This window comes from Chiloscyllium plagiosum, unplaced genomic scaffold (assembly GCF_037043375.1).
Source record: "Chiloscyllium plagiosum isolate Xiang-an unplaced genomic scaffold, Cpla_swu_hap1 HiC_scaffold_6, whole genome shotgun sequence".
NCBI classification, from domain to species: domain Eukaryota; kingdom Metazoa; phylum Chordata; class Chondrichthyes; order Orectolobiformes; family Hemiscylliidae; genus Chiloscyllium; species Chiloscyllium plagiosum.
In genome coordinates, this window is record NW_028270144.1 from 107,792,668 (window position 1) to 107,808,423 (window position 15,756).

At 39.4% G+C, this 15,756-nt stretch overlaps 1 protein-coding gene across 1 annotated transcript in view; it reads left to right on the forward strand.

Moving 5' to 3' along the window:
• ppme1 (protein phosphatase methylesterase 1) overlaps window positions 1–15,756 on the forward strand; it is a 57,630-nt gene that overhangs the window by 18,781 nt on the left and 23,093 nt on the right. The window contains exons 5-7 of the mRNA XM_043692208.2: window positions 254–305; window positions 13,030–13,184; window positions 13,377–13,467. Coding sequence (XP_043548143.1) covers window positions 254–305; window positions 13,030–13,184; window positions 13,377–13,467 — 298 coding nt within the window. The remainder of the gene's footprint in view (window positions 1–253; window positions 306–13,029; window positions 13,185–13,376; window positions 13,468–15,756) is intronic.

Sequence of the window (15,756 nt, forward strand, 5' to 3'; positions counted from 1 at the left end):
AAGAATGATTTGATTGCTGTTTACAACATTGACACTGACCTTGGATTTTCAAAAATAGATTTACATTTCTGCTGCATGGTAAGGGTATAGTTTTTGCATTTGCCCAGGTTTTGTACTAAAATACGTATACTTCCTGTTCATGAAGATGTAGCTGGAATATGTTGGATTAAATCATGTGTTATAAGATATGCAATATGAAGACAGGAAACAACCTCGCAAAAATATCTAACTTCTGGTCCTATTTACATTGCAGGTGATACAAAAGTCAGAAACGCTGATGATCTTTCAGCAGAAACCATGTCAAGGTATTCTGGCAATAAAATAATTATTTCCAAACATTGTAAATATTCACCAGCCTAGTGTTTTAGGAGTCAATTTTCTTTCCTGCCGCTTGATGTTTCCCTCTGCATTACTGTAAAGTCATTTAAGAGCTTTCATAATTTCTCAAGAACTTGTGAAAATCTCTTGTGATGTGGGTTGTTCCATCTGTTTGTAAGATTTCCCAGTATGAGGTCTGTCCTGACTTTTTTTTTAACATAACATCCAGCACTCAAAACGATGAGTCAAAATTCTAGCATTATTAATAAATACCATGTACACCCTCAGCATGTGGTTTCTACTTACTTATCTGTCTCCTACTTGGAAGCATAAAAAATAACAAAAGAAAAGCTGGCCACTCAGTCCTTCTAGCCTGCTCAGCCATTCAATATGATCATAGCTGATCATCCAACTTGGTATTTTGTCCCTCTTGATCCGATTAGTCCCAAAAGCAATATTTAACACCTCCTCCTTGAAAGCATTCAATGTTTTAGCCTCAGCCATTTTCTGTCACAGAGAAATGGCCTACCCTGTATCCCTAAACTGTGACCTGACATTCTGGATTTCACGATCATGAGGACATTTCCTTCCTGCATTTGCCTTGTTTAATCCTGTCAGAAATTTAGATTTATATGACAAATGCCCCTCATTCTTCTAAACTCCAGGTCAATATAGTTCTAACTAATCCAGTCTCTCTTCATGTCAGTCCAGCCATCCCAGGAATCAATCTGGTAAACTTTGTTGCACTCCCTCCATAGCCAAAACAGCCTTCCTCCGGTAAGGAGATCAAAACTGTGCACAATTGCCCAGGTGTAGTCTTGCCAAACAGCTGCAGCAAGACATGCCTGCTGTTGTATTTGAGTCTTCTGTCCCAATGGAGGCCAGCATTACCATCTGCTACAGCTGCTTGCTTACTTTCATCAACTGAATGACATTAGAATCATTATGCTGAAAGAGTTAATAATGTTTATTTCTTGAATTATTTGGTTTGGTTTATTTTGTTTCTTTACTTGTTTATTCACGATGATAATGGATGAAAATCTAAGATGGAGGAAAATATAGCTGAGGGCTGTTTTCATTGCAATTAAATATTCTTTCAGTAAAGCAGCCAGAATCTTTTAAGAAAACTACATACAGTTATGAGTGTTGGTGTAGAATAGAATTAGCTTTATTGTCACATGTATTCAATTTAGTACAGGTTGACTATCCTTTATCCGAAATTTTGAAATCCGAAAAACTCTGAAGTCCGAATTTTTTTCATGAATTTTTTTCTCAATAACCATGTTGTTAGGTGTGCAAGCAGTTAACTCCACTCCACACCCACATAGTGTCGTGGCCCAGCACTGGCAGGTGTCAATTCTGTCTCAGTACTTGTAGTAATCATAGGTGCATCTGCTGTTTGGTAACTTTTTTATTTTTGCTATGAAAATGTAAATTTAATCCTTTATCCGAAAAATTCCAAAATCTGAAGGACAGCTGGTCCTGAGGCTTTCTGATTAGGATTGTCTACCTATACTGTGAAAAGTTTACAAATCTCCACTTACAGTGCCATCTTACATGTTCTTAAGAATAAATCAGAAAAATGAAAAGTTCAGAATAACAACCCAGTCCACGCTGGCACCCAGCCTCTAGTCCATGTCGGGCTTCATCTCGAGGCCGTGAGATCGCTCTGAAATTGTCTGTAGGCCACCCCAGGCCACAAGGGGATGGCCAGGCTGAGCTCACACTGAGGCAAGGAGTTCAGAACATAGCCAAGAAGAAAGGCAGGGGGGCAGAAATGTGAAAAAGAAAATAAATAGATGGAGCAGATGAGCTCTGGCTGAGGAGGCTGACTCTGCTGCCATTTTTGATCTGATCATTGGTATGAGCAGAGGTACAGGTATAGGACATGATTCTAAATCACATTTAATCTCTACCTCCACACTCTCTCTTTGCCATGTGACTCTTACCCCTTGATAACTTTATGAAGCACAAAATTATTAAATTGTTAAAAGATTTTCATTGATTTAGTATTCGCATGTTTTCAAGAGAAAGCTCCAAATTTTATATACGCTTGTGTGGAAAAAGTACTTCCTGGTTTTACTCCAAAAGTAACCTAGTTATGATTATAAGGTTATGTCTGGTATGAATTAGGAGCAAGTTTAGATCATTCAACTCCTAGAGTATAAATTTCTTGTTTTTACTGGTAGTGATTAGTAGTTTAAAAAGAATACATTCGTTGTGATTTGGTGGTGCGAAAGTCTCTCAGTTGTGTGTTATTAGCACTTTTTGGAATAAAAGAAAAGAGGTCAAAAAAAGCAGACTGTTTATGTGGTGTGTCCTTACCTCTGAACCAGGCTTGAGTTCAAGTCCTACCTGCTCCAGAGGTGTGTAATAACATCCCTGAATAGGTTGATTTAGAAATATCTAAATCCTGAGTTTTGAAAAAAAACAAGAAAAATACATACCTGTCAAAGCGTTTCATCTTGCATTCACCAGGACAATTAAAATAGATTAGATTCCCCCACAGTGTGGAAACAGGCCCTTTGGCCCAAGTCCACACCACCCTTCCGAGAGTAATACACCCAGTCCCATTTCCCTCTGACTAATGCACCTAGCGCTATGGGCAATTTAGCATGGCCAGTTCACCTGACCTGCACATCTTTGGACTGTGGGAGGAAACTGGAGCACCCTGAGGAAACCCACGAAGTCACTGGGAGAATGTGCAAACTCCATGCAGACAGTTGCCCGAGGCTGGAATCAAACCTGGGACCTGCTAACCACTGAGTCACCGTGCTGCCCTAAAATTTGCAAAAATATCAATTGGGGGGAAAGCATAATGTTCGCACCGGATGAGAAAAGTGCACTGATTGGTTGGCAAATGGACTCTAGTAAAAGTTCTGTAGTGGATAATACATGCATTAATTATGATTGACCGTTAACAACAGCCATCTTTGTTTACATTTTAAACTGGCATTGCCCTGGCCCAAGTGAACCAGCAAATGGTTGTCTCCTATTTTGTTGGGTTTAAGTAGTCTCAGTGCATGTCCATAATCTTCCTATTTGCAAAAAAAGGTATATTAATATACATAACTTCCAAAGCATGCAGGTGAGCCATATTGTGAACTTGACTGTCTGTCTCAAATTGGATGTCAGCATAATTCCTTGCACATTCATGATTGTCCAGCAAATGTTGTTCACATGTTATGTTTGATATTGTATCTCAAATTTTGAAATATAGACTGGTTGTTGCTTGTTGCAGTCAGCTGAAAGGGTATGTTGTTTGATACCATCTGCCAGTCTTTGAAATATACATCCTAAGTAGCTGGCATCACTGGTGCAAAAATTCACATACCACATTGTTCATTTTGTACGAAGGACAGAACATCTCTTTTGCATTGTTTGCAATCTGTTGCCTAGTCTGTTTTAAACTTTTTAACAAAGCCTGGCGTTAACTGTAAACCAGGAGTAATGGGTGTATTCTCCATGTCAATGCTATTACCAATCAGAGTCTACTTGCCAACCTATCAGCATGTCTTCACATGCATTATAACAGTTTTCCCTCCAATTCCATTCTTACAAATTGTCCTGATGAATGCAAGATGAAAAGCTTTAATAAAAATGTCTTTTTTTTTCCCTTTTACGGAAATACTGAAATTCTCTGCCAATAAATTATTTGTTTTATCTTCCTTGTTGGGGAAGAGGATCAATTGAAGAAAATTTAAAATACATTTTTTTAAAAATGAGAGAGCATAGCTGCAGGGCACTGAAAAGGCAAATGATAATCACTGTATGACAGAAAGGAGTAGACAGTCCAAACAGAAGAGTGCAGCAAAAATTAGAACCAGCATAATAATGATAAAAAGTCAAAGCTTTAAAACTCTTTATCGAAATGCACAGAGCATTTGTCACAAGATAGGCAAGTTGACAATGCAAATAGATTATACCAGCCTCCACCACTTCCTCAGGCAGCTCATTTTGTACACTCACCACCCTCAGCATGACAAAAGGGATCAAAAGGTCAACTTTATTATCTTTCCCCTCTCACGCTAAACCTATGCCCTCGAGTTCTGGATTCCAGCACCCCAGGGAAAAGACTTTGTCTGTTTACCCTATCCACGCCCCTCACAATTTTATAAGCCTCTAAAAGGTCACCCCTCAGTCTCTGACACCACAGGGAAAACAGCCCCAGCCTATACAAGCTCTCTCTATAGATCAAATCCTCCAACACTGGCCACATCCTTGTATATCTTTTCTGAACCCTTTCAAGTTTCGCACCATCCTTCCTTGACTGGACAAATCAGGCAGGCAAGGATAATATGGAAAACATTTGTGAAGTGCATTAGAATTGTTTCTTAGAGCAGTAGTTTGCAGAACTTATCCAGGAACCAGTTATTTTAGATTTAATAATGAGAGATCTCCTGGTTAAGCATCCTTTGGGGTTAGTAACCACAACATGGTAGAATTTAAACTTCATTTAAGGAAGAGCAACCTGACTCGAACCAGTGTCCTCAACCTAAATAAGGGCAGTTACAGAGTTGTGAAGAAAGTTGTTTAAAGTTGACTGGCAAAATCTACTAAGGTCAGTAGATGAACAGTGCCGGATATTTCAACAGAGATGTCATTATGCATTGCAAAAAATTGAACTTCTCAAAGACGACTGAGAAGTAAGAACCAGTTGTGGTTAACGAAGGCAATCAAGGAGAGTATCCTAACAGAAACTAAAGCATGCGGTGCAGTGAAAACTAGTGGTAGCTGAGAGGCTTTGGAAATTTTTTTTGGAACCAGCAGCAGATGAATTTTTTTAGAGAAAGCTAAAGAAGGTGAAGAAAATTGCTTATGACAGTGAATTGGTGAGGAAAAAATACAGCAAAAGATTTTAAAGGATATATATACATGAGAAGAGTAGCTAAATTAAGAGGGTGGGCCCTGGAGAATGCAACTGGAAATTAGTAACAAGGACATGGTAGCTAATATAAACCAATATTTTGAGTCTGTCTTCACAGTGAAAGACAATAGAAGCATCCCTAAGATATCTCAATGTTCCAAGGGGCAGCACGGTGACTCAGTGGTTAACACTGTTGCCTCACAGCGCCAAGGATCTAGGTTCAATCCGAGCCTCTGGTGACTGTCTGTGTGGAGTTTGCACTTTCTCCCTGTGTCTGCGTGGGTTTCCTTCCACAATCACAAAAGATGTGAAAGTCAGATGAATTGGCCGTGCTAAATTGCCCATGTGTTAGGTGCATTAGTCAGAGGGAAATGGGTCTAGGTGGGTTACTCTTCGGAGGGTCGGTGTGGACTGGTTGGGCCGAAGGGCCTGTTCCCACACTGTAGGGAATCTAATCTAATCTAATAACAAATAAGCCAGATACTAATGGGAGAAAAGACAATTCAATGGTCCTGGATGCAACCAAGTCACCAAGACCTGATTGGATGAGATTCCCTACAGTGTGGAATAGGCAGTCTCCAAACAGGTTTATTAAAGGAAGCAGGATAAGTTAGCTCAGTGGGCTGGATGGCTTGCTTTCAAAGCAGAGTGGCGCTGTCAGTGCAGTTTCAATTCTTGCACCAGTTGAGGTTTCCATGGAGGATCATCTTCTTAACCTCTCCCCTTGCCTGAGGTGTTGTGACCCTTTGTTGTCTGTCTCTAATGGGAAAGTATCATATGGTCTGGTAGGACTATGGTGGTTTTACGTTTACCTTGAATAAAGGAAGTGGCTGCACAGATGGTGGAGACATTGGTCAAAACATTCCAGAACTCACTGGATATTGACAGGGTTACAGCAGATTGGCAAACTGCTGATGTGATTCCTCTTTTAGGAAGGAGGGGAGGCAGAAATTGGTAAACTACAGACCAGTTATTAAGGAAGGCATAGCAGGCCATTTTAAGGAAAAAGCTTAACACAATTGAAACAAAGTCACTCATGTTTTGAGAAAGAAAAATCGCGGTTCTTCTTTCTTTTGGACACCCTGAGAACATGCATCTTTTAACCATGACTGACTTTTTTTATGTAATTGTTGTGGCATTGGCAGACTTGGTAGACCATTGTGCAAAACCATGAAATAAATGCCCATCAAGACAAAGTTTCTGTGCTGCTTCACAAACTGATGTGCCATTTTTAACATATAATTGAGCATGCAAATAAAGCCATGGTTTAACTAAGTGCTACATATCTGTGCTATGCATACTGATGAAAATATGTGGAAAACTTTGCTGTTTAAAATTTACTTACAAATTGACACATCACATATAGCACCATATTAACTCAAAATTTGTTTTTTTTATTTAAAGGAAAACCAATTTAAATTGTTTTATGGTTTATATGCAAGTTAAGTTGATCATCTTTGTTTCTTGGTTAAAGTTCTGTATTTGGAGTCTGGTTTACATGCATGTCGATATAATAGATGTTTTCAGATAAGGAAAGAGCACAGTGCTAGGAAGGGAGAGGACTTTCATCTCTGTCAGCTTAAGTATTGATAATGAGAGCATAAATTTTCTTAACTTTTTTTAAGCTAAAATTAGCATTTTGAATTTTAGATCTGTTTATATACAACTAAATGACCTGTGAAACTGAGATTATGATCATTTGCTATTTGGAGTAAGATATTAAGTTAGGAGATTCTCTTGACCGAAACACACCTTAAGTGTGGAACCTGTACTAATTCAGGGTAAAGCTTGTGTACCCAAGTATACTTTCAGTCGGATACTTGTATGTCAGTTACAAAAGGAGGGATAGTTCTCAGGACTATGGGCTGGATGAATTCCGATCCTATTGTGTGTGTGTGTGCTGAATACAAACCAAGTCCCCCTGTTTGTTTAATATATGGATTCTGGTTGAGAATTAATAATGTTGAAATTTGAGCTCTGTAATTCTAAATCAGCAATGTATTACTGTTTAATGACTATTTATCTGGATACTCTTTCTCTCTTCTTCGACCCCACGCTGCCTCCACCTCCCTCCACCAAATATAAATTCAATCTTGATCTTTAAGCATAAATTTTTAGGATGTATTAATTTAGAGAAATTTGGTCGGAAACACAATCTGTGAAAATTTGCAACGATATTACAAGTGTCATAGTTACCAAAGTGGTTTGCAGGTTTTAACTATCAAATATCAGTTGCAGCTGATGTGTCAACTGTATTTGACTGTGATTGGGTAGCTATTGCAAAGGTTAGATCCATCTATTTTAAATGTTATTGCATTTTGAGTTTGTAAGACTTGATTTGTTTTTTTTAAATAAAGTGATCTTGAAATATGCAATATGGTTTGGAGATTTGCAATATTCAAAGTTAAATTTTATGAGAGAGACTGGCATATTGCCAGTCTAAAATATTAATAGATAATTGATGCAAAATGCAAGAGATAAGAGTAATCAATATGGCCCACCAAGCCTGATGTACAGTTTAATTTGATCATAGCTTATCTTGGACTTTTAATCATACTTTCAATCTGCACTCTAACTACCCTAATTTGAAGGGATCAACTATCTACCTATCCTTACCTTAGATATGTTCAGTGATGGAGCATCTACAATCCTCTGGAATAGAGGATTCCAAAATTTTAGAACCCTTTTAAATGAAGAAATTTCCCATCACAGTCCCAAATGATTGATCCTGAAACTCTACCACCTCGTTCTCGAATCTCAGATAAGGGAAGCACTCCCTCTGTATCTACCTTGTTAATCCCCAAATATTCTTGAATGCTTTCATTAGACTACCACCCATTCATCAGAACTTCAGAGAATATAGACTTGGTTAATTCAGCATCTTGTCAAAGGACAACCCTCTCATCCTAGGGACCAATCTAATGAATTTTGGCTTTGCTGCTTCCAATGCAGGTAAGTTCTCCTTTTAAATATGGAGCCCAAAATGAAGCACAGTATCTTCCAGATGTGGTCTCCACAGACCTCCTCTGTGCAATTGTGGAAAGACTACTTATTCCTGTACACCAGTCCCTTTTTCCAACAAAGGCCAACATGCCATTTGTTTTCCAAATTACTTAATGTGCCACCTTGCTAACTTTTGTTCCTTGAGTTAGACTACGAGAAATAGGAAGGAAGTAGGACATTCAGCCCCTCAAGCCTACTCCGCCACTCCATAGGATCATGGCTCATCTGACATTCCTCATGCCCGTTTTCCTGCTCTTTTTTTCTGTAAACCTTGATTTTCCCCTATCTATCTCAGCCTTGCATAAACACAAGGACTTTGCCCTCACAGCTCTCCATGGCAAGAAGTTTCAAAAACAATCAAACCACTGAGAGCAGATTCCTCCTTTCAATCTTAAATTGGCACCCCTATAGTGTGAGACTATGCCCTCTGGAACTAGACTCTCCATGGAAGGGAAACATACTCTTAGCATTTATCCTGTCAAGCCCTGAAGAATCTGAGATGTTGCACCACTCATTCTTCTAAACCCCAATGAGTAGAGTCCCAACCTGTTTAGCCTTTGCTCGTAAGAAACTCTCTCAATGCTAGGGATCATCCTAGTGTACCTCATCTGAAGTACTTCCATGAAAATTATATCTTTCCTTTTAAATAAGGGACTACAACTACTCTCAGTACATCAGATGTGGTCTCATCAGCACCGTTTTAGATTTGCAGTAAAGCTTCCCTAATGTTACTTTGTAATCCCCTTGAAATTAGAGCCAACATTCCGTTAGCATTCTTGATTATCTGCTGCACCTGTGTGCTAGCCTTTTGTGTTCTGTGCACAAGTCCTTTTGTGTTTCAGCTTTCTGCAATTTTTCTCTACTTAATATTCTGTTCTCCCTTCCAAAATGAACAACTGCACCTATTCCACATTATACTCCATTTGTCAACTTTTTGTCCACTTATTGATATCCCTCAGTAAACTGTCAAGATTGTCAACTGCCTCCTTATTTAAGGAAAGATATAATTTCATTGGAGGCATCTCAGAGAAGATTCCATTAGGATAATCCCTGGTCTTGTGAGCAAAGGTTGGGATTCTACTCACTAGACTATAGAAGAGCAAGAGGTGATTTCATTGAAACATATAGAATTCTTAAGGGGCTTGACAGTGTAAATGCTGAGAGGATATTTCCCTTAATGGGAAGAATCCAGTAGCGGATATAAAGGGGTGCCCCAATCAAGATGGGAAGATAAGAAGGAATTTCTTCTCTGAGCATTTGTGTTAAATGCTCCTGTATTAACATCACATGGCAAAAAAAAAGCAAGGGTTGGAGAATAAATGTTTCATTAGAATTCTTTGAATGTAGACTGTCATTACATCTAAGGAAATTTCCATTAGCGTCAGCTACTAAATTGAAAACTTGTTCTGTAATAGCATTTAAATATCCTCCAACGTTGCAGTAGCTTTAAAATGTTATTGTTATTAACTGTAAACTAAATATATTTTAATTGTTTTTAAATTAAATATTTTGTTGACTTATTAATTTTATCCACAATCGGAGCTTATATTTATTTTGACAGTTCCTCCAGAGTTCTGACCTGGTAATGAAAATTAAAGTTTTTTTTCCTAAACATTTTTGGAAAGTGGGAGGTTGAGCAGCTTTTTAATAAATGAAGAGCCAATTTGATTTCAGCTGTCCAGAAGCTCAGAATGGAACATGCTCACATTAAAACATTAGTTTCTTTCAATGTCTAAGTAACTGTCTCTGGGGACTAACAATAAACTGCAAGTCCCTGGAACTCAGTTGTGCCATGAGGAAGTAAAATTCTCAGTAACTGAGAAAGATTAAAATAAAACTTTAACCTAAAATTTTAAAGACTTTGACTCACTTTTCCCATTGTCCATTCCACCTTTTTTGCCCTTGTATTTAACATGTTATTCTAATTTTATTTTGCCTGAGCCTGCCTTGTTCTGCATTTCATTCTGGAATCTGGGATCAAAGATCTGGGAGAAATTTCTTGAAGATTGGCCTCTGATTGTGTGATAAATGTTGTTCCTTTTTCAGCTCATCAGAATTACTCTTCTGAAAATTTTTGATTCCAGTTCTGGACAAGTCTGGTTCTAGAGTAAAAATCAACTAGCAGAAAGTGAGGTCTACAGATGCTGGGGATCAGAGTCAAGAGTGCGTTGCTGGAAAAGCACAGCAGGTCAGGCGGCATCCGAGGAGTAGGAAAATCGATGTTTGGGGCCTAGGGCTCCAGCCCAAAATGTTGATTCTTCCTGTTCCTTCGATGCTGCCTGACCTGCTGTGCTTTTCCAGCAAGACATTCTCAACACTGGCTCCGGACTAAGCCTGGCTTGATTAACTACTTATTTTTCATTTTTGCAAGTTGGTTGCCATGGTAGTCAATCACAGAACATGTTGGCACAAGTCTGTCAGTGTTTTCATGTAAGAATGCAACTCCTGTTCTGCTTTTTTTTTTAATAAAACTTTTGAAAGATCTTGTATAAAAACGGCAAGAAGGAAGACTCAACCCTATCTCCCAGTGATATCCTTTACACACTCCATTCCAATGAAGTATCACTCTTATTTACACTTCAAGGTTTCTTACTCGACTAATTGAGGTTGCAAGCATTTCCTTTGAGCAACTTTTTTGCACATGCACCAGATGCAATTCCTTCCATCTCTCACTGAGACACACAGCCATGCTAACTTGCCAGTCTTACAGCTTAAGATTTCTTTCCAGCTCTGGCCTGAAGATTTCCAGAAATTAAACTGCCCTTCTGTTGTATGAATCTTCTTCATCTGAACTCCACTTGCTCCGAGTCCGTAGCCATCTGTATTTCTATGGGTCATTAAAAGCTCAAATCAAGCATAATCTGCAATTATCGCACCATGTAATCTGTTGAGTCATTTACCTTAATTCATATGATTTGTTCGAAATGTCTATAGCTGGCTGTTCCATATGCTGTTCTGATCTTTCAGAAAGGAAATACGTTAGATTGTTACAGTATTGCAAACTAAATACCCATTTACCTCTGGGACCCAAGATCCCAAATAATAATCTTACAAGCTTTCGTTATGAGATAGTACAGTTATGTAACAAGAGCACAACATTGTCCAGGGCAATTCATGCTGCTTCATTAGTAACCCACTCCCATTCAGTCATTCAGTCCTTCTACTACTGAAGTATAGTGGTTGCAGTGTTTGTGCAATCCACAATTACCACAGCAACTTGCAAGGATGCTTCAATGTTACCTTCCAAACCTTCTAATTTATTAGAACAAGGGCAGCAGATGCACACAAATGTTACCCCCTGCAAATTTCTTCCTCGATCTGGCTTGGAGCAAAGAGCTTATTTAGTGGCCCATGCAGTGCTTCCAAAGGCAGGCTTGAAACACTGCCGCAGGGGTGGCACAGTGGCTCAGTGATTAGCACTGCTACCTCACCGTGCCAGAGACCCAGGTTCGATTTCACCCTCTGGCGACTGTCAATGTGGAGTTTGTACATTCTCCCTGTGTCTGTGTGGGTTTGCTCTGGGTGCCCCGGTTTCCTTCCACAGTCTAAAGATGTGCAGGTTAGGTGAATTGGCGATTCTAAATTGCTCATAGTCTTGGATGCATTAGTCAGAGGGAAATGGGTCTGGGTGGGTTATTCTTTGGAGGGTCAGTGTAGACTCATTGGGCCAAAGGGCCTGTTTCTACACTGCAGGGAATCTTTTTTTGAAAAAAACTATTCATAACCCCGTCACAGCCACATCCAGGAACCCCAATGGGTTTAAATCTTAATTGGGCAGCCTACTGTCTGCTATTTGGTTTTTTGAGCTTTGTTGAAGGAAGTCCGGTGTCAACAGCTCTTCAGTCCCAGAAATGCCACTGAGAAATTGGCCCACGTTTAGGACTGCTGTATGCTGGGGACCAGGAATAGCTCTTGAAGCTTAAATTGGGAGTGAGCTCACTGATGCCTCTCATGTATGCTGTGATTAGCTAGTGTTGGGTGATGTGGTCTTCTGTGAGGGTGGCCTATGCCATCAGTGGGGGCTTCTGTGGATCAAACAAAGTTGCCTCTAAGCTGTGCATGTGTGCAGCTACTCCAGTTTTCTTTACACCACAATTGATAGAATTCCCACAGTGCGGATAGAGGCCATTTTCCCATAATCTGCAGTGACCCTCTGATAAGCATCCCACCTTACCATCGTAACCTGCATTTATCATAGCTAACCCACCTAGCCTATGCCACCTGGACAGGGACAGTTTAGTGTGGCCAATCCACCTACCCCCCTGACTTCGTTGTACTATGGAAGGAAACTGGAGCATCTGGATGAAAACTACTAAGATGCAGTGAAAATGTGCAAACTCCACACCATTATCCAAAACTGAAATTGAACCAGAATCCCTGGCACTGTGAGGCAAGAATGCTAACCACTGAACCATGTGGCACTGACTGCTACTTCCAGAAGTAGCTGCTATGCATGGGCCTTGGAGGCCCACGCAGCTGGTAAGAAAATTAGAGGGAATGCTTGCCACAGGGTGCTCAAATAAACCTGAGTCTTCAAGCTGCATCTTGCAGCCTGTCCACATGGTGCAGCTTCCTGAGAGGTCTATAATTGACTTCATAAGCACATGAATTAACTTGGGAGGGAAAGGTCAGTATTCACCTTCTCTACGTAATGGCTTAATACTGAGGATTGGAAAGGTAGAAGTCTGGTAACCCTATGTCTTACCACCTGATTTGAATAACCATCTCTCTACTCGCCCTGAATTCCACCTTGAATACATAACTTCACCTTTTAGAACAGTCTGTGAGTCGATTTTGATAATGCTGCTTTCGTTTTCAAAATATATTTTTTTCTTTTACAGAGACATTGGCATTATAGTGGAAACGCTGTATGGTGAAAATTCTCCCCCTGTTGTTCTGATTGGCCATAGTATGGGTGGAGCGATAGCCGTTCATATTGCAGCAAAGAACCTGGTGCCATCTCTTGTGGGTCTATGTGTGATTGATGTAGTCGAAGGTGGGTGATTTAAGTTGACTGAACTTTTTTGAAAGTTTGTTTCACTTCAAGTAATAATAAATATAATGAGACCCTGCATAACAGCACTTAGAAACCAGCTGTACAACATAATAACTTTGCGATATCTGTTAGTAGTGTATGTTTAAATTTCACGTAGATGTCTTTAATTTTTTTGTTAAAAATAATTTCTAGGCACAGCAATGGATGCTTTAAACAGCATGCAAACATTTTTACGGAGTCGGCCTAAAGTATTCAATTCTATTGAAAGTGCCATAGAATGGAGGTGAGTTTCTTTACCTTTCTGAATGCAAGTATGTCTTCGTCCCTTCTATGAGAGGTTCTATACAAAAAAAACCTCTCCATTCAAAGAGACAATGTACCTGGACCATGAAGTTCATAATGTCCCAAAAAGAAACTGAAGTTGTAGTAGAGTAAATCTGCAGTCTTATTGTTCAAAGCGTCATGATGTCATAGTCCAGTTAGAGGTTTAGGTGACAATTAGCCATTCCCTCATCCAAACATTGGTAAGCATCTATTTCTGGTTGAGAGTAGGATACTTTAGAGAGTTTGTTCAGCTTGAGTCAAATTTTCGCAAAACAAAATGTATTTTTTTGTAAGTATGTAGAGAAAATGAGTTGAATCCCGTGGGAATAATACTTCACTTTTGCAAATGAACACTCAAGCAGAAAGTCAGATTTCTCACATGTTCTGACACAATTTGCCTCAGAAATTTAAATTGTTTTAAGAGTTGAGCACCCCTTTACACAGGCCTAGAATCCTATTTATCATTTCATAAATCAGTCCCAGGAGTCATGGACATGGTTATAATGAAAGGTGAATTTCTAGTGATATTTAAAGGATCAGCTGTTATTTTTGAGCTAGATAACTAGTATGCTGCTTTTCAGTGTATTGGTTGCTGAAAAGTCATTTGTGAAATTAAAATAGTGATTTAAAAAAAACTTTAGTTCTTTTGACAAATTTCTGATTAGTTTCTTGGGGTTTAATGCTTGCACTAGAAAAGGAGTAGGAACATGCTAACTTATAGAACCAATTTAGAACACAGCTTGAAGGAGTCTTTATACCGTGCAAATACATAGACCCGGAATGCCTCGACTGCAGTTCACTAAGGAACAGTTCTTTTTTTGTGAGGAAGATATGCTTTACCAGGCAGACTGAGCTTATAACATATAAGGTCAGGCGTATCTTTGCATACGGCTGACCATCGTTATTGTCTTTAAGCTCTAGTGCTTTGGTCATTCCAGTGTTTGCAAATTACATCTGCAATCACTTTGCAGTTCTGTATTCACCAAATTTAGGTCATTGACTTCATTTCCTTTGATGCCATGAAGCAGGAGCAATGTCAAGATGTGAGAGACTTGACTTAGAGGGGAAATTGTTTCCCCAGGTGGAGCACACATTTCCTTGCTTGTTCCAGTTGGACAACTTCAAATATACATAAATAAGAATTTCACTCGCACATGCAAATGTTTTGCAGGCATCTGTATTGCTTCCTGCAGGTCTGTGCCAGATTTTCAGTCAGCTGGCATGATATCTTGCTCCATAGTTACATTTCCTCCCTTGCACCAAATTATTGGATCATAGACTGACTGCTTGGGAATAAAGGCTATTGTCTCCAAACATGGCTAAAGTAACCTCCGAAGTGCCCAACCATTGATGCACTTGTGGTAAAATCACTGCCCTGTCACCATTTGGGCTTTGACAGAACAGACCAAACCCAGCCAGAAGCAAGGTTTCCACTTTAAGCTAGGTGTGTATGTTTCCTGCTGCATAGCACTCGAGCCTTCAGGAAGTTATTAACTGCTGCTGCTGAATTATTTGTTGCAGTTTGAAACCAGTGTTGTTACTAGTTGAATTGTTACGCAAGGCTGCAACAGTACCTATAGCTGTCATAAGAATATCATAGACCCTGACCATTCTGTAGAGTGCAATTTGGAACACTATATATTGCAGTGATTACCTTTCACCTCCTGTAATATCTCGCCAAGAAAAATGGTGTAAGGCTATTGGAAATAATTGTTCAAGTATTCTAATTCAGGTGTGATGGCAGCACCACTTCATTATTGAGGCTGCTGTGAGACTGGTAAGTAAGGACTGTATGGACCATCTCAGCTTCTTGGAGGATGTCATTCTGATGTATTTGACATTGATTTAATTTCATTAAAAATTAAATTTTCAATAGCAAGAAGTGGAATAGAGTTAGAAGGCAAAGAATCTGTGTGAGTAAAGTCGAGGAACCCACAGAGGGAAAATGACCCTGATGGGAGTTATGTACAGCCTTCCTAGCAGTAGTCAGGATGTGGGGAAGAATACAAATCTGGAGGTAAAAAAGGATGTAAGAAAGGCACTATTACTATTATCGTGGGGGCTTCAACATGCCTGTAGCCTAGGAAAATCAGGTTGTCAATGGATTCAAGGAAAAGGAATTTGCAGCAATTCAATGAGATGAGTTTTTTGGAGCAGCTTGTGATAGACCCCACGAAAGAACAGGCATTTAGTGATGGTGAAATGAGGCAGACTTGTATAGGGAGCTTAAGGCGAAGGAATCGCTAGG